The 18422-nt window shown below is 36.5% G+C and overlaps 1 protein-coding gene across 10 annotated transcripts in view; it reads right to left on the reverse strand.

The window, feature by feature from the left end:
- The window catches only part of POF1B (premature ovarian failure, 1B), a 76748-nt gene that overhangs the window by 43237 nt on the left and 15089 nt on the right, over positions 1–18422 (reverse strand). For 4 of the 10 annotated variants that reach the window (XM_013986276.2, XM_013986278.2, XM_013986275.2 and 1 more), the window contains exons 3-5: positions 16995–17069; positions 13831–13911; positions 4685–4786 (exon numbers count right to left, since the gene is read on the reverse strand). In XM_013986276.2, coding sequence (XP_013841730.1) covers positions 4685–4786; positions 13831–13911; positions 16995–17069 — 258 coding nt within the window. The remainder of the gene's footprint in view (positions 1–4684; positions 4787–13830; positions 13912–16994; positions 17070–18422) is intronic. The other 6 variants (XM_021080028.1, XM_013986277.2, XM_021080029.1 and 3 more) reach the window with 3 other exon arrangements.

An 18422-nucleotide genomic window follows, 5' to 3' on the forward strand; every position in this document is an offset into this window, starting at 1 on the left:
GGTGGGTAATAAATATTTATTATTATCATATTTATCATCAGCATCATCAGCATCATCAACTTAATCCTCATTCACTCCATTAATTTTTTTTATCTTTTTAGGGCCACACCCACCACACATGGAAGTTTCCAGGCTAGGGGTCAGATCAGAGCTACAGCTGCTGGCCTACACCACAGCCACATCAATGCCAGATCCAAGCCATGTTTGTGACCTACACCACAGCTCACAGCAACACCAGATCCTTAACTGACTGAGCAAGGCCAGGGATCGAACCCACATCCTCATGGATACCAGCCGAGTTCACTACCACTGAGCCACAACAGGAACTCCCACCCCATTAATTTTGCAGAAGGAAAAAATAGCCCTGAAGTCCAGAGAAGCAAGATGACTTATTTATAGTGACACAACTAATTAATGGCAAAACTGGGGCTCAAACTCATGATTTCTTGGTCTGAGTTCTTTCAGAACGTTAAACTGAATTTGTACAGTCCTCAAAATATTCTGGAACTTGTTTTTAAACTAAATCCCTACTATCTGCTTATTTATTATGGCCTTTTTGTGTATTAGTATAGAGCAGAGAATAAGAAAACATGTCTGGTTATTTCAATTTTGGGGATCTCAGGTATGCTTGAATTTTCTATATTATTTTGTTATTATCCTACTTTGAAAATAGGCACCTGAAAGCCAGTTTTCAAAGAAAAAAAATGCTCTATTTTGAATCATAACACTACATTCATGCACATACAATTAACTTTGAATGTATAAAATCAATGCTCTATTTCATTTTGACTGTGGAAAGGTGACCTATATTAAAGTAAAATACTTCTGGAGTTCCTGTCATGGCTCAGTGGTTAATGAATCTGTCTAGGAACCATGAGGTTGTAGGTTCGATCCCTGGCCTAGCTCAGTGGGTTAAGGATCTGGTGTTGCTGTGAGCTGTGGTGTAGGTGGCGGATGCGACTCGGATTCTGCATTGCTATGGCTCTGATGTAGGCTGGTGGCTACAGCTCCAATTAGACCCCTAGCCTGGGAACCTCCATATGACATGGGTGCAGCCCTAGAAAAGACAAAAAGACAAAAAATAATAATAATAATAAAGTAAAACACTTCAAATTTTAAGGTTTTTATATAGAACAATTTTCAAGCTATATTAAATGAAGAAAACAAGATGCATAAGAATGAATATAGTATTTTGTGTAACATTTTAATGTATGTACATATATATTTATAATATATAAAACTGCATTTAATGCATAGAGCAAAAACATTTTAAGAGTGACTGCCTCTGGGAAGAGTAACTGAGAGACATGAGGGTCAGGATGGAGAAGGTGGAGAAGGTTTTTTTTTCACTATATACATTTTATTCTCCATTCATACTCTTTTTGGACCTTTTAATACTTTGTATGCTTGAAATTTTTTTACCATGTATACAAATATCTTTTCATGTATACAGAAATATTTTGAAAAATATATATAAAGAAACACATTTTACAAGTAGAAACTGCCTTGGTAGACATCTAGATAATAATGGTCATAGATTCAGTTCATAGACTCACCCTCTCTAGGCTCTCTTCAAATATGACCTACTTTACAAATATTCTAGCACTAAGTAAGACCTCTATAGTTTACTTACACAAGCCTGACTGTGTACTATCAGTAACTTCACAAATTTCAAGGATGAATGTATCATCTGTTTTTTTTTTTTTTTTTTTTTTTTTTTTTTGTCTTTGCTATTTCTTTGGGCCGCTCTCGCGGCATATGGAGGTTCCCAGGCTAGGGGTCGAATCGGAGCTGTAGCTGCTGGCCTACGCCAGAGCCACAGCAATGAGGGATCCGAGCCGCGTCTGCAACCTACACCACAGCTCACGGCAATGCCGGATCCTTAACCCGCTGAGGAAGGCCAGGGACTGAACCCGCAACCTCATGGTTCCTAGTCGGATTCATTAACCACTGCGCCACGACGGGAACTCCTCATCTATTCTTTTATGTTACAAAATATCTTCGTACACTAGATTAGGATAAAGGCAGAAGGATAGTCTGAGAAAATCAGTTGATTCTTGAATCAAATGCTGAAAGTCTCTCTACCTGGGATGTCTTGTGGTTTCCCTGAGCCTCTGAACACTCACTGGTACCGCTGAAGTCTTAGCAGGTTTTTGGCTTTCAGTTCTTACACCTGACAACTAAAATCATTGTTCCAAAGCAAGATATCCGTACATTTCTCATACTTTTGAAGCATACTCCAAGCTGAATTTTTAATGTATAAAAGATCAAACATTTCTGATTTATCATATATTTTTATCTTCTCCCCCCCGCCTTTTATGACCACATCTTTGGCATATGGAAGTTTCCAGGCTAGGGGTTGAATAGGAGCTGCAGCTGCCAGCCTATGCCACAGCTATGGCAACGCTGGATCTGAGCCGCATCTGCAATGTCACTGCATCTTGTGGCAACACCAAATCCCTAACTCACTGAAGGAGGCCAGGGATGGAACCCGCATTTTCAGAGAGAATACATCGCATCCTTAACCTGCTGAACCACAATGGGAACTCTATATTTTGTCTTCTTTGATCAAGAAAAAATGCACAGAGTACAACTTATATGAATTGGATACTTATATTGCACTACTTTACTACCCTTTCACTACAAAAACCTCGTTTTTGGACAGGTTCCATCTCCTAAGAGCTAGTCCTATTTGAGTTAGTCTCATGTGACATTAAACAGGTTCATCCAGACTCTGGCTTTATACAGCTCATCCTATTGTAACTCTATCACTGAGGAAATTCAACTAGATCAAAGCAGTTGTAGTTCAGTACACATGGTTCCTTTTATCTTGAGCAGTCTCCCATGACAGTTCCAAAACTCACAAATCATTTGTCTTTAATAAGAAAAGTGAACATATAAAAGTCAATATTCAAGTTAATACTAGGTAGAACCAATGTTCTCTTAAAGTCTTCTTTAATTGTTCCAGATACATAGCAATAATGATTTACAGTATATTCAATATTTTCCTTTAAGGCCAAGATTTAGAAAAGCTATTTATCCTCTTTGAAATAAGAAGTTGGAAGCAACATGAAATGTGTCTCAAACATTCCTTATTGTTTTGGCAGTCTAGTTAAAGGACAGGTGTTATAATTTGGTGGCTTGAGAAAAGTGCCCTTTGAAGAACTGACATGTTTGATGAAATTTTTCTATTTGATATTGTAGTATTCTGAAATATTCTGCTCTTCCTCTGGAAAATATGTGTTTAATATGTACTATACCAAAACCCTTCAGACTATATCCAGTTTTCCAAGGAGATCAGAATCTTAAAGATTTGGATGCTTATTGAAATGAGTTTACTAATTGCATTTTTGTTGGGTATCAAATGAATGCTAATACAATAGTTTCTATCTATTAGGTAACAACTGTCCATAAATGCTTATAAAAATAAGACATGTTCTCATGCCAAGGAAAATGAAAAAGGTGAAAAAGGTGAATTTAATATGTTTTCGTGTTTCTTTTGTATATAAGAAAAATAATCATTTTTGATCAAAATTCACTTGATAACACTTCACTGCCTGTTATGTGTTGAAATTGTGCCCCTCCAAAAAAAGATTTGTTGAAGTCCTATGCCCCAGTACTTCGGAATCAAGTTAAAACGAAATCATTAGGATGACTCCTAATCAAATATGACTGGTACTCCATTAAAAAAGGGGGGAATTTAGACACAGAAACAAACATGCACAGAGGGAAGACCATGTGAAGACACACAGGGAGGATGTTGTGTGACAATGGAGAATTAAAGTTATGCGTCTACAAGCCAAGGAATGCCTGCAGCCACCAGAAACTAGGAGATTGTCAGGGAAGAGTTCCTTCCAAATAGAAGCTTTAGAGTGAGCCTGGCCCTTCCAACGTGTGATTTCATATTTCTGGCCTCCAGAACTGTGAAACAATAAATTTCTGTTGTTTCAAGCCATACGGATTGTGGTACTTTTTTATAGCAGCCCTAAGAAACTAGCACGCTGTCCTAGCTCAAGAGATAAATCCCAGGCTTTGTCTGGGCTAGGTATGATTGTATCCACTGAGCAGAGCAATGTGATACCTCTGCTGGCTATAGTAACAACTCTGCTCCAAGGAACGATGGGCAGGGGGAGAGGGGAGCTCTAGATGACATGGAATTACCATCACCCTGCTGCAGTTTTGTAATTTGTAGTCCACCTCTCAATTAGGCTTAATGGAATTTCAAAGACCTGACTTAGTTTGCTAGATCTTTTTACAGTGTACAGTATTTTACAGATCTGTTCATAGTGTTCATCTAAAAATTCATTTCATATTAAATGAATTAAGACAAAATTACAAAGCCTTAAATTACGATTTTTGTGATCCCAGTTTAGAAAAAAAGATACAAAGCACTAGGATATCTATATTAAGTTCAGATTCTTCTATTAATTTTCTCTATGACCGGACATATCTTTATTTCAGTTTCCAGGTCAGTAAAATGAGGAAAATAATACTTCAAATGAGGAACAGAAATTAAAGTGTTAAGGATGATATGAAGGGCTGCAGATATAATGAGGTATTATTATATGACTCATAGTGGTCTTGCCTGACATTTGACAAATGAGTGCCATTTTAGCTCTATTAAAATATTCATAATTCAAAAGTATAAATTTATAAAATAAGCCTTAAAACAAATTTTACATACCTGATCCGTATTTAGCTTCTCCACTTTTCTTATGGTTTTTTCATAAATTACATTGTTTCCTGGAAAGAAATGGCCTCCTCTTAGGAATGGCGACAGTGATTCCTATAAAGACAGTAAAGACTGCGTTTTGCTTTGAAAGTTACCTTTTCAGAGGAATTTGAACTTAAGCAAATATCCAGTCTCCAATAAACTCTGAGGTAGTGGCAGACTTTGGGAGTGGAATGACATCCTAGTAAGGTTCTGAGAGATATGAGGAAATAGTAATAAAGATAGTCCATCTCTCCTACTACATTTTACTAAGGCCTAACAAAGTGTTTTGGGGAAACTGGAAAGGGGTGAGAAAGATTTTTGTTTCTGTTCCTAAGGCAAGATATAATGTTTCCTCTGCAGTAGACAGGCATGAGGTCAACCTCACCTAAATTGGGTTCACTGGCAAGTTTCTCCTTATTCTAAAGTATTATTGGAGAAATGGAAAATAAACATAATTTGACACCACTGAGCATAAAGTAGGTAGAATTACATTAAATTTTTTTTTTCGTGGAACTCAATTCAGGTGGTCTTGAAGTGTACAGTTCTTATTTGTGATTATAATCAAAGCTAAGACTCAGTACAACATATGTTTTTGAATACTGAGAACAGAGTAGAGGCTTTAAGAGCCACTGTATTTCCATATAATCAACTAAATTATTGTGGGATTATCCAAGTACTTAGAAGATGTCAGCCAATGAAATAAAGGCTGATGACATGTCCAAGATCTGAAAGAAACCAGGGAAGAGCTAATAAGAATCAGACCAGAAGTCTAAAATAAATGTAATATGTACTATACTCCTCTCCCTCTTTTGGTTTTCATATGACTCTTCACTTGTATAGGAAGAATTGAGGCTATTTTGTTAAAAACCCTGAATCAAATTTATTTTTGTAATCCAGGGTAACAGTATAGAATGGGATTGGCCAAACCCATTACCAGTTAATGTGTTTAGGATCACTTCAAAATTAACAAAATATGATAGCATTTTTGTAGACTGCTATTATAAAAGCTCTTAGAACACTGGTTGTTGAGAAGGAAAGACACTCTTGAACCCAAAGTATATACTTCTTGTAATTAAGTTTGGATAAAACATGCTTGAACTAAATGTTCCTGGGATACTTTGGTAAGACAAACACATAAGTGATTCATTTTGACTAGCAGATGAATTACTAAATCTAAATATATATGTATTTGAATTCCCCTAGGAACTATTTTGTGTGTATTTTTATTTTAAAAAAGCCTCTTTGGTAGTTATTTACACTCATGTAACACGTGTTTAAGAGCTTACTATGCATATTATACTTTGATAATTATTACAAAGCACAAATCAAACTTAAATCATTACTAGGAGCATTGAATATTGATGAAGGTTCATCAAATTACAGCCAGAAGCTTATTTTTATAATGTCGCCAAGCTAAGAATGGTATTTATATTATTAAAAGACTATAGGTTAAAAGAAAAAGACCAAGACCCTATGTGACCAGCAAAGCCCAAAATATTTACTATATAGCCCTTTACAGGAAAAGTTTGCTAATCCCTGGTCTGGATGATGTATGAACACACATGTCTATAAGGTAAGGAAGAAAAAGGCAGGTGCCCACAAAAGGAACAGGGAAATAACTTGTGGGAGTTCCATCTGGCAGTGCTCAGATAGGTTACTTGGATCAGGTGGCATCTGAGAGAATATTAAGGTTGTCTTTGAATATAAGGAGGTGAAAGAAAATGGTATTCCAGGTGAAAAAATCAAAGTAAGTCAAGACACCAAGGTTGGAAAATTGTGTATGTTTTATATAGGAAACATACTTGGCAGATGGAACTTGATTCTGCCAACAGTGAGATGCCTTTAAATATGTCTACTTCAGGAAGATTAATTGAGGTCTGGAAAGAATTTAGGTAAGGAATCCAGTTAGAAAATTATCCTAAATCATCAAGGACAATACTTTTCCAAGATGAATCTGAGATCATGAACCCAAAGAATCTACTACTGGGCCAATGGTACCAAAAACAAAAACAGTAAAGTTGGAGACATGGAGTTCTATGTTCTCCTGGTAAGAATCTAAGTCTGATTCATATTCCTCATAACACTTAGCAAAGTATATAGTTGATAGTAATCCCTTAAACATGTGTGAACTTACTGAAAACTAGCAAAAAGACTCTTTTATAGCACATAGTTGAAAACGCATGCCTAGAACTGAATGGGGATTTCATGGCTACCATTCTAGATTTCAGAATCATATGCTTAGAAGTTATAATTAAAATCACTCAATTGCTGAAAAGGTAAATGAAGATCAAAGACAGAGCTAGACTAGTCTTAAGAGGTATGAAAATCATAAGGAAAAAAAATGTCATAAAGCCAAGAGAGGAGAAATTTTTAAGAGGCAATAGATATAAATGAGTGAAGGCATAAATGCTTCAGAGAGGTCAACAGGTGAGAATTACAGAGTAGATTAGATTTGGACTACTACAAATCTGTCGCATTTGACTACTAAAATTAGTGGAAGCAGGTACAATGGAAAAAAATTCTGGAGTAACGAAATTTGTATTCAGTTTCTGCCTCTATACCAACATGCTGTGGAAATTTAGGCAAGTCATTTAGCTCCTCTGAGGCTCAACTCTTTTAGTAATGCAGAGTACTTTACAACAAGAAAAATAACATATAGATAAAGTACTTTGTCATTTTAATGCATAGATGATCTTGGTTTTGAATAATACAGTAATATAATATTTAAAATACACACTGAATTTAAAATAATTTATGAGAATCTTGTTAGAACTTTTCTAGGATATCAAGTTTAAAAATATACAAAAGTAATCTTGTTGACTTTATCCATCTTGAATACTACATAGTGAATGAACAGATGATTGAATGAGAAGGGATGATATCAACTTTCATCCTAAAGATATAAGCATCTTATAGTAGGGGAAAAATTTAGCAAAAGCATGAAAATTTTCTTCTCTGTGAACTAAATTTCACTGTATATGCTGAACTATTATTATTTTTTTAAAAAAGAAAAATGACTTAGGTATTGACAGTGTTGATTCTCCCTAAACTGTGTGTTGGACTCATTATTTTAAATGACCTAATGAAAGAAATATTTCTCAATTTAAAGGATTATTACTTTCCCCAAATCTATAAGAAAGTAAAACCGGAGTTCCCGTCGTGGCGCAGTGGTTAACGAATCCGACTAGGAACCAGGAGGTTGCGGGTTCGGTCCCTGCCCTTGCTCAGTGGGTTAAGGATCCTGCGTTGCCGTGAGCTGTGGTGTAGGTTGCAGACATGGCTCGGATCCTGCGTTGCTGTGGCTCTGGCTTAGGCCAGTGGCTACAGCTCCGATTCGACCCCTAGCCTGGGAACCTCCATATGTCGCGGGAGCGGCCCAAAGAAATAGCAAAAAGACAAAAAAAAAAAAAAAAAAAAGAAAGTAAAACCAAATATTAATACAAATAAATCACCCTGCATAAAACAGGCCAGCGAAATTAAGTCTTAGATTCCTGACAAATGAGCTGCTAGACAGTTTCACTATTTTGGCAGCTTATTTTTTTCGTACCTTACATTTGAATTGGTGCCAGATCCACCCTAAAAATTAGCAGGTATTTTCAAATGGTTGATCTTATAATTTAATCACTAATTTTAGAACCTCTGGGAGTAGTTCTCACATCTAACAAAGCACATAATCCCCAGCATCTACTTCATTGTTCCCAGGCCATGAAATCTTGCTGGAGAAAATTTTTTTCAAAAGATTTCCTCACAATATTGTAAGTCAACTATATTTCAAAAAAACATTTTTAAAGATTTGTTGATTTGGCTCAGTACAAATTCAAGTCATCCAACTTTCAGTGGCCTTCCAACATTCATGGTCCTACTTGTATTCATCACATTCTCTGTAACTGTGGTTACAAATCTTTCTTTTCTTCAATGCCTTGTGCTCCTGTTCCTTTGTTCCTGCTTCTACTTAATGAGAAAACTAAGATAATCTATCCAATGAGATTCCTCCATTTTTCTCCCCACCTCAAAAACCTCTCTTCAGTTTTTGCTCCTTCAAGTTATCATGGTGAAAGATATACTCGTTTTTTTTCTGGAAGTCACTTTTCAATCTGTACCCAGGATCCTAACCGCCCCGCACCATTTTTTCTGACAAAGCAAAAGACTTTATTGGGAAGGAGCACCTGGGAGGAAAACAGCAGGGTAAGAGAACCCAGGAGAACTGCTCTCAAAAGTTTCTGAGCAACAACCCGACTTTCTTTTTTTTTTTTTTTTTTTGCTGTGCCTAACAGCATGTGTAAGTCCCTGGGCCAGGGATCAAGCCCACACTACAGCAGCAGCCCAGGCTGCTGCAGTGATATCACCTGATCCTTAACCCACTGCACCACAAGAGAACTCCTTTATCCACTATTTTTAAAAATCTTTTTAGGGCCACGCCCACACCAGGCTCGGGGTTGAATAGGAGCTACAGCTGCTGGCCTACACCATAGCTTCAGCAACGCAGGATCTGAGCCGTGTCCACAAACTACACCACAGCTCATGGCAATGCCAGATCCTTAACCCACTGAGCAAGGCCAGGGATCGAACCGGCATCCTCGTGGATACTGGTCAGGCTCATTACCACTGAGCCACAATGGGAATTCCCTGTATCCACTCTTGACTCTTCCAGAATTGTATCCCATTTGTTCTCTGTTGAATATTTAGTTTTATTATTAGTTATTTTCCTCTGTCTATAAGTCTCTGAGATCTCCAAGATACTGTTTTCTCCCTTAGCTACCATCTCATCTCGCCTTCCTTTGACCCAATACGCTTCTTAGAAGAGTAATCCTCACATTTCCTCCACTTCCTGATCTAGTTACCCATTACTTTTTGCATCCGATTTTTTGCCTCCAAATGTACAGCTTCTCTCTCAAATATCACCATTGCTTTTTTAAAACCTCATTTTAAAAACTCTATTTTCAAACCTCATCCTCCTTGGCCCTTTATTCATTTGAGATGGCTTACCACTCCCTCTATTTGCTTCACCTAGTCTGTGTTTACATCTCTCACTGACAATTCCTTTGCCTGTGAAAGTGGCTCCTTCCTTCTGTTTCTTCAGAGACAGCATTTTAGGTTCTGACTTCAACCCCTCTCCATTACCTCTCAGTTATCTCACTCATTCCCACAGGTATGAGGAAAATTTTAAGAGGAATAACTCCTATGTCTCTATCACGAATGTGACCTTCCTCGAGTCATTTTTTAACTGCCTATTGGGCATCTTCCCTCCCATGCACCTCAAATGCTACTAGTTCAAACAGATCACAAAATCTTCCACTTTCCCAAACCATTTTCTCCTCTCTCTTACTTCTTAAATCTTTTTATTGGGCTACCATGTTCCCAGTATTTCAAACTGAATCAGCTTAGGTCACATTTGATTTTTCTTCTTTTTAACCCTAAATCTAATATGCTATTAAATCTTGGCAAAACTACTCCAAGAATAACTGTCAGAAAATATAGAGAGTGATTGATTTAGTCAGAAGACCTAAGCAAGTCACATTATTTAAGCTTTTGTTCCCTCACTAATAAAATGATATCAATAACAATATTCATTGAAATAATTCCTTAAATACCATGATAAATCCTTCTCTGATTCCCCCAAACAAAAGTGTTATCTCCAACCTCTGAACTCTAATAAGACTTTGTCTGTATTTCTCTCATGGCATCTATCATACACCCCACCATGTATTTTACATAGCTGTGTGTAGACATGTCTTTTTCCCCTTTCTGAGAGGAATTGTAAGCTTTTTGGGTTTGGAAATGATGTCTTATTTCCTTTTATTTTTCAATTTGAAGGCTGTATAGTGCCCTTCCTACAGCAGGAGTTCTGCAACTGGAAAATTAATGAAAATGATTAATATCAGTTGGGTTCTATCTACTTATGGAACAAAAATATTTGCCCTATTTCTGAGTCAGGTTATATACCAGAATGCATAAATCCCTTGACTAAAATGACAATAAATGGGAGTTCCCGTCGTGGCGCAGTGGTTAACGAATCCGACTAGGAACCATGAGGTTGCAGGTTCAGTCCCTGCCCTTGCTCAGTGGGTTAAGGATCTGGCGTTGCCATGAGCTGTGGTGTAGGTTGCAGATGCGGCTCGGATCCCGCGTTGCGGTGGCTCTGGCGTAGGCCGGTGGCTACAGCTCTGATTCGACCCCTAGCCTGGGAACCTCCATATGCCGCGGGAGCGGCCCAAGAAATAGCAAAAAAAGACCAAAAAAAAAAAAATTATAAAAAAAATAAATAAAAAATTAAAATGGCAATACATGGAAAATAAGGAAGATCAGGAACAACCAAAAATAAAAAGGCTGAACAGAGTTAGAAGAAAATCATAATAAGAGAGGTGGACTGAGATCAGTATAATTACAGGGAGAAGAAGTAAAGATTAGACAAACTGGGAGGTGAAAGAGGATAAAGTAGCCATTTAAGAAGCTCGGATTATTATAAATATTATAAGTAAGCCAGAATCTTCTCCTAGGGGAATTTAAAAGAACAAACAAAAAGATACATAAAATGGGGAATATATTTAGACAGGATTGTTAAACTGTTCTGCAAAACCAGTTAGATTATTTTTGTATATAAAGTATGGAGATTGAAATTTGTTTTATTCCTCAATAATGGAAAGAGTTAAACAAGCTTTAAAATGATCATTTTTTAACCCTCTGCTAGATCCTCTCCCTGAGAAACTATCTGCTTCTTTGCAGTTGAACACAACCACAATAATAAGACTTTACAGAGGCAAGCTCAGTGTTACAAATATGTTATGTACTTGCATATATATTTCTAATTTCTCTGCTTTCGTGATTACACTGTGGCTGAGGGGGATGGGGGAGGGGAAGGTGGTATGTAGGTGGGTCTCTCGATCCTAATTCACCTACATTGTCAATAGACCGCAATTCTCAAATATTTCTCTCCCGTATCTGCATTGTTCAATTTCATTTCCAGCTCTGCTGTTTTGAAACAAAATGGTTTGGGGCCAGTTAAAAACTTAAGTTCCAAGAGGACTGGGACATTTTTTTTTTTTGTTCATTGCTCTATCCTTAGTTCTTAGGGCAATTTTTGGCACATAGGCAATCAATAAAATCTCACAGAATAAATGAAAACTTTGTGCTTCTGTTTTCTCAGTTTCTTAGGATTAAATGAGATAAAATATGTAAATTGTCTAGCATGGAGTGTATATCCAATAAATATTAATTCTTTCATTTCCTCATTAACTAAAGAGTAAGAATTCACCTAAAGTCACATATTAATTACTGGCAAAGAGGGTTGGAATTCAAATGATTTGACATTTAAATCTTTCTGCAGATATATTCTAGGCAAACACAGCAATTCTCACATCATGAAAAAAAAGGTGCCATCTAGAACTAATTATTTGAAAGCCACGGATAGCAAGTATAGTACACATCCAAGTATAGTATATTCCCCAGTTCCCAAAAGGAAGAAAAAGAGAGTGGAAGGAAAAGGGGAAAGCGTAAAGTCATTGGTCAAGTTGTAGAAAGAGGCATACTCTCCTGTCCCAGGCCTTCCTACTATCTCCCTTTCCCTACACACATTTTTCAGATTTGTTGCTTAAACACTTCATTCTGCAAAAGAAGCAAGCAGCTGCTTTACCATAATCACATTCTTTTGATATTTACATAGACATATGAAAACCCAAGCAAATGTCCAAAACAATCACCCCCTCCAACAGAGAGCCTGCATGCTCATAGGTTCACACATGCACACATGCACAACTAACAGCCTCCCTAGCTAAAGAGACATGAGAAAATAAATTCTAAATGAATAAAGAAAGAAGAGGCGGGAGTTCCCATCCTGGCGCAGCAGAAATGAATCCGACTAGGAAACGTAAGGTTGCGGGTTCTATCCCTGGCCTCTCTCAGTGGGTTAAGGATTCAGCATTGCCATGAGCTGTGCTGTAGGTTGCAGACGCGCCTCTGATCCTGCGTGGCTGTGGCTGTGGCCAGCAGCTGTAACTCTGATTGGACCCCTAGCCTGGGAACCTCCATATGCCATGGGTGCTACCCTAAAAAGCAAAAAAAAAAAAAAAAAAAAAAAACAAAAAACAAAAAACAACGAAGAGGGGAGATAGATACAAGCAGAAGAGTAGTACATCCTCACCACCCAACTAGACTAGTACCAAGAGTGTTATCCTAATTTAAATTTAACCTTTTGCTTTCCTTGGCTGAAGTAAATGATCAATTTTATTTTGTGAGAGAATGGAGAATTGTTTCCTGCAATACTGGAAAAACAAAGAAAAAAGCAAAGAATTGCTGTATTATTATCTGGGGCACATTGTTTCTATTTGTGAAAATTCTGTCCTTAGAAACCCATAGAAGAACCACCTGGTGCAGCCAAAGTGAGACTCTGTGTGTGTGTGTGTGTGTGTATGTGAGAGAGAGAGAGAGAGAGAGAGAGTGTGTGTGTGTGTGTGTGTGTGTGTGTGTGTGTGTGTGTGTTGAGGAAGGCTTATTACTTACTATAGGGAATTTTTTTTACATAATTTGCTCCTCAAAATAAGACAGAGAATAATATCCTAGTTTATAAAATATAAGGTTGTGTATCTTTGTAAAAGATATAATGATGTAATTTTCAAAAGACCTTATTACCAGGCACAAAAGTTTATACACCACAGGCAATACCAAAGGCATGGAGACACATTTGAACTTTTGACTTTGCATTTTCTTCTTCCTAGCCCATATCACAATGGCAAATCTAAATAGACTAAAGACTCTAACCCCCAATGCAACAGGTGATAATTTTATATGAAGCCTGTGAAAGAACTTTGTCCCTTTTTCCTTTGGTTCAAAGTGCACAAAAATCCATTGTAGCACATGGGTGGTGCTGCACAGATGGAAAGACTTTATAACCTAAGAATTTCCATGCTACTTGGAACTGCTGCATCTCTGAGGCACATGGTTGTCTGGAATTAAAGATTCCAGACTTTTTTCATATTAATGTTTAGAAATTAACTCTTTATAACTAGAAGAAAGTCCAACAATCTGATTTTAGGAATCTGGTAAGTGACTCACCCTTCTTATTTAAGCTATCAACTTCTGAGGAATTATAGGTTGGGGCAAGAGTGCATGATATAGCTTACCTGTTCAGGATTTTGCACTATATATCTCCTAATAGTGGTCTGTGGATATGAAGTGACTTTCACTGTTGGAGAATGGAGTTCCTGTGAAGAAAAAATAAAACTGCACATAAATCATAGTTATTTAGTGACCTTGGAGCAATCAATAATAGGGAGAAATTTTCAAAGTGAAACTGTAAAAATCACTGGCATAAATGATGACATATGAGTTTATGTATGGTTAATTTCAGTCTCAAAACACATATGAAACATAAACACATATGTTTACAGGCTTGGCATTATTAAATACCTAAATATGCTAGCTATTTATCTTTTTTCTTTTTTTTTTTAGGACCACACCCACAGCATATGGAAGTTCCCAGGCTAGGGGTTGAATCGGAGCTACAGCTGCCAACCTACACCACAGCCACAGCAACACCAGATCCAAGCTGCCTCTGCAACCTATACCACAGCTTGTGGCAATGCGGGATCCTTTGATCCACTGAGCAAGACTAGGGATCAAACCCCCATCCTCATGGATACTAGTTGGGTTTGTTTCCACTGTACCACAAAAGGAACTCCCTAGGTATTTCTACTTATACACATTACAAACTACATTTGATAAGAGCCTCAAAATAGTTGTTTCACTGTAAATTCCCCATGATTAGAAGAAAATATATCTTAATATTTATTAATCAGATCTTAGATTAATCTTAATCAGATATTTAGAAAGTACATCCTATATTTTAAATGAAAAGAAACACAAAGAGAAAAATGTGTGTGTGTGTGTGTGTGTGTGTGTGTGTGTGTGTGTATTTAAACATTTAAATCTTCAGTGCATTGGTCAGGGAAGGTCATAAATAATGTTAAAAGGGGAGTTCCTGTCCTGGCTCAGTGGTTAACGAATCCGACTAGGAACCATGAGGTTGTGGGTTCGATCCCTGGCCTTGCTCAGTGGGTTAAGGATCTGGTGTTGCCGTGAGCTGTGGTGTAGGTCACAGACATGGCTTGGATCCCACATTGTTGTGGCTCTGGTGTAGGCCGGCATAGACCCCTGGGCTGGGAACCTCCATATGCAGCAGGTATGGCCCTAGAAAAAGATTTAAAAAAATAATAATAATGTTAAAAGGGAGATAAAACACTAGAACAAAGTCATTTGTAAACTTTTGATATAAAAAGAGTCGATATCATTATTATAAAGAGAACTTTTATATACCTCAGTTAGAAAAAAATCTTCACACCAATAGAAAAATGAGCAAATGGCATAAAAGCAGAAAAGCAGATGATTAATAGAAAACAAAAGGTATTCAACCCAACTAGGAATCAAATAAACATAACAAAAGAATACCATATTTTAACTGGAAAAAATGTTAAAATAATAATGCTGGGAGTTCCTGTTGTGGCTCAGTGGATTAAGAACCCAACTAGTATCCATGAGGATGCGGTTTTCATCCCTGGCCTTGCTCAGTAGGGTGAGGATCTGGCGTTGCCATGAGCTGTGGTGTAGGTCACAGACATGGCTGAGATCCTGCAATGCTGTGGCTATGGCATAGGCCAGCAGTTGCAGCTCTGATTGGACCCTTAGCCTGGAACTTCCATATGCTGCAGGTGCGGCCCTAAAGTAAAATAAAATAAAATAAAATAAAATAATAATGTTGATGAGGGTGCAGTTGGAGGAACAATTTCCTATGGAGAGGGGAAAGATTAAATAATCATCCATAGGCTGAAATATGTAGTCATTAAAATAATGATCTTAAGTAATGCAAATTTACATTTAAAAGCTCATGATATTATATAAGGTTAGGTGAGAAATGAAGATATAAAACTGCATTTATGGTATGATCTCAATTTTTTATTTGAATGGAAGAAAATGCAACAAAATACTAAGGATAATATCTCTAGGCAGGAGAAAGGATCATGAGTGATTTCTATTTTTTCTTTTTTATATTCTTTTGTAGTTTCAAATTTTTCAACCATAAACATATTATTATCAGAAGTAAAACATACAGTAAACCTAATTCTAAACCCCTTCACTGTGAAAAATAACAGTAAATGCAATGTTATGACTGGATTTGAATGTAGTGAACAGCTCTGTGATTTAAGTCATCTTAACTTTACCAAGATATAATCCAATCTTGGTGGTCCACTGGGGCTCCATTTCTAACTCAGTTGTAGCCTTTATCCCACTGTCCTATGTTTGGTTAGGTATGTAACCCAGGCTAGTCTGTGAGTTCTCTGAGAACAGTGATTGGTTCTAATTAATCTATGTGCAGTTATTTGGTACATACTTATAACTCAGCAAATGTTCACTGAATAAGTGCATATGACTTTAACTCACCTAGTTTCTTCAATAACCTTATTTGTTATACATAATATCACCTTTACCTTACTGTACCCCAGGTCTATAAACCACATTTTGTCTAATTGTCCTCTTATTATTCATGTTCCCACTGTGCCACCTCCATCTAGACAGGCATGTTCTCTAAGAACAGCATCTTTCTCCCTCCTGTATCCTGCAGATACTGCACCCTTTATATTACCCTCCTAAGTACTAACAAATGTAGGATTTTTTATGGTATATTTATTTCGAATTTACTTTCAGGTATATGAGACTAGGTCATTAAACATATATTTGTTAATGTGGCTTTTAATTATTACATGTACCTTTTGAAGACATAATGTCTACATTCAAAAATAATTTTAAAGGAGGGATTAGGTCATAAAGGCTAAGGGAACTGGATCCTTTTGTGTCTTTCAAATCATGTACCTCTGAGAAGGGCTAGTTCTGACCCTATAAATTATTCTCTCTGGAGGTAAATGTACACTGTTTTATCACTCATAGAGCCACGTCCTCAATCAATCCAAGAGCTAGGTACTTTATTTGTGCTGAAATCAAGGACCCTTAAAGTATATATAATCAGTGGGAGATCCTTGACTAAAAATAAACAGCACTCAAACTAAAAGCAATCAGTATGAGTAGACAATGAAACTGAAAAATCTCAATTCACAGCACTTTTTTTACATTCCTTTAATGGGCTGAGCTGATTTTCATGTGTGAGACTCTCCTTTCCAATTTTATGTTCCTGATTTTTTGTGAATGTGTAAAACTTTGAGGGCCTAAAGACTGCTTAAACATACAAGCAAGGTTTACATAAAAAAAACCTAATCTAATCCATAATTTATTATACCTGTTCAGTAGTTGGGGCTAAATGTAGAGTGCTTGGGGCACAAGCAGATATTTTCAGAGTTGGAGAATGGAGTTCCTATTGAGAGAAACAAAAGGGGGTTCAGAAACTGTTACTGAGCAATGCCATTTAAATATTTTAGCTTCTTAAGGTATTACTTCCTTTATTTTTATAATAACCCAATTTGTTGGAAATAAGAACATTATTGGAGTTCCTATTATGGCGCAGCAGAAACAAATCTGACTAGCATCCATAAGGATTCAGATCTGATCCCTTGCCTTGCTCATGGGTTAAGAATCCAGAGTTGCTGTGAGCTGTGGTGTATGTCACAGATACAGCTGGGATCCTGCGTTGCTGTGGCTGTGGTGTAGGCCAGCAGCTACAGCTCCAATTCGACCCCTAGCCTGGGAACATCCAAAAGAAAAAAGAATATTACTAAGTTCTATATTAGATGATGTCCATCTTTCCAAGCAGCACATTACTGAATGCCTTTGTTTTAAGTAACCTAGTGAAAAATAATTTCTAGAATACTTTCATAACACTTCTTCTTGCACTCTTAGTTTGCATCCCTTTTTCTTTTTTGAGAATTCTGCTGATGTATCACCCAATGTTATTATACATCTACAATTAACAAGATGCAAAAGCTGTCAAACAAAAACATTAAAAGTCAAAAAAAATGAAACCATTATAAGAAACTACCTTTGAAAACTCAACTAAGACTTCTGCCCTTAGATTACTTTAAGCTGACTCTTTATGCTTTGATCTGCTACTAGTTTAATTTCAAGGAGTAGGTTCTGATGTTAAAAAATGATCCATGACAGTGAGAGTATGATTTCTAATAATGATTAGATAAAATGGTCACTCTATCAATTACACTGGCCTTCTTTACATTTTTCCCAAATCAGCAAACTGCATAATAATTTGTGCGAGTTGATCACATTTCTCAACTTCTTCATATATTACTATAATTTACAACCAACTGACCCAATTCCAGGATATATTCCTAAACTAATGAAAGTATTTTCCTCTTCAGATCAAAGTCTCAAAAATCAGAAGTGTGGGCTTACAAGGGAAACACTGACAGACTCATTTGGAAGTATAGTTATAATGTAAGTGTACAATGTAACATGTAATATATAATATATAATTAATAATATATAATATACATTACATATGTAATATATTATATAAGATATAAAATGTATTATATAATATATTATATATGTAATATATTATACATATGTATTATATAATATATTATATATATATTATATAATACATATGTAATATATAATATAATGTAAGTGTATAATGTAACATGCTGTTCTTAAAACAGGACTATGTGGTTTTTCTGAAACTGCCAATGTTCTGCACACTGTGGTTTTTCTTTTGTTTTTCTTTTGCTTCATCTGTAACATTTTCATCCCTCCT

Source organism: Sus scrofa, chromosome X (genome assembly GCF_000003025.6).
Source record: "Sus scrofa isolate TJ Tabasco breed Duroc chromosome X, Sscrofa11.1, whole genome shotgun sequence".
Lineage (NCBI taxonomy): Eukaryota > Metazoa > Chordata > Mammalia > Artiodactyla > Suidae > Sus > Sus scrofa.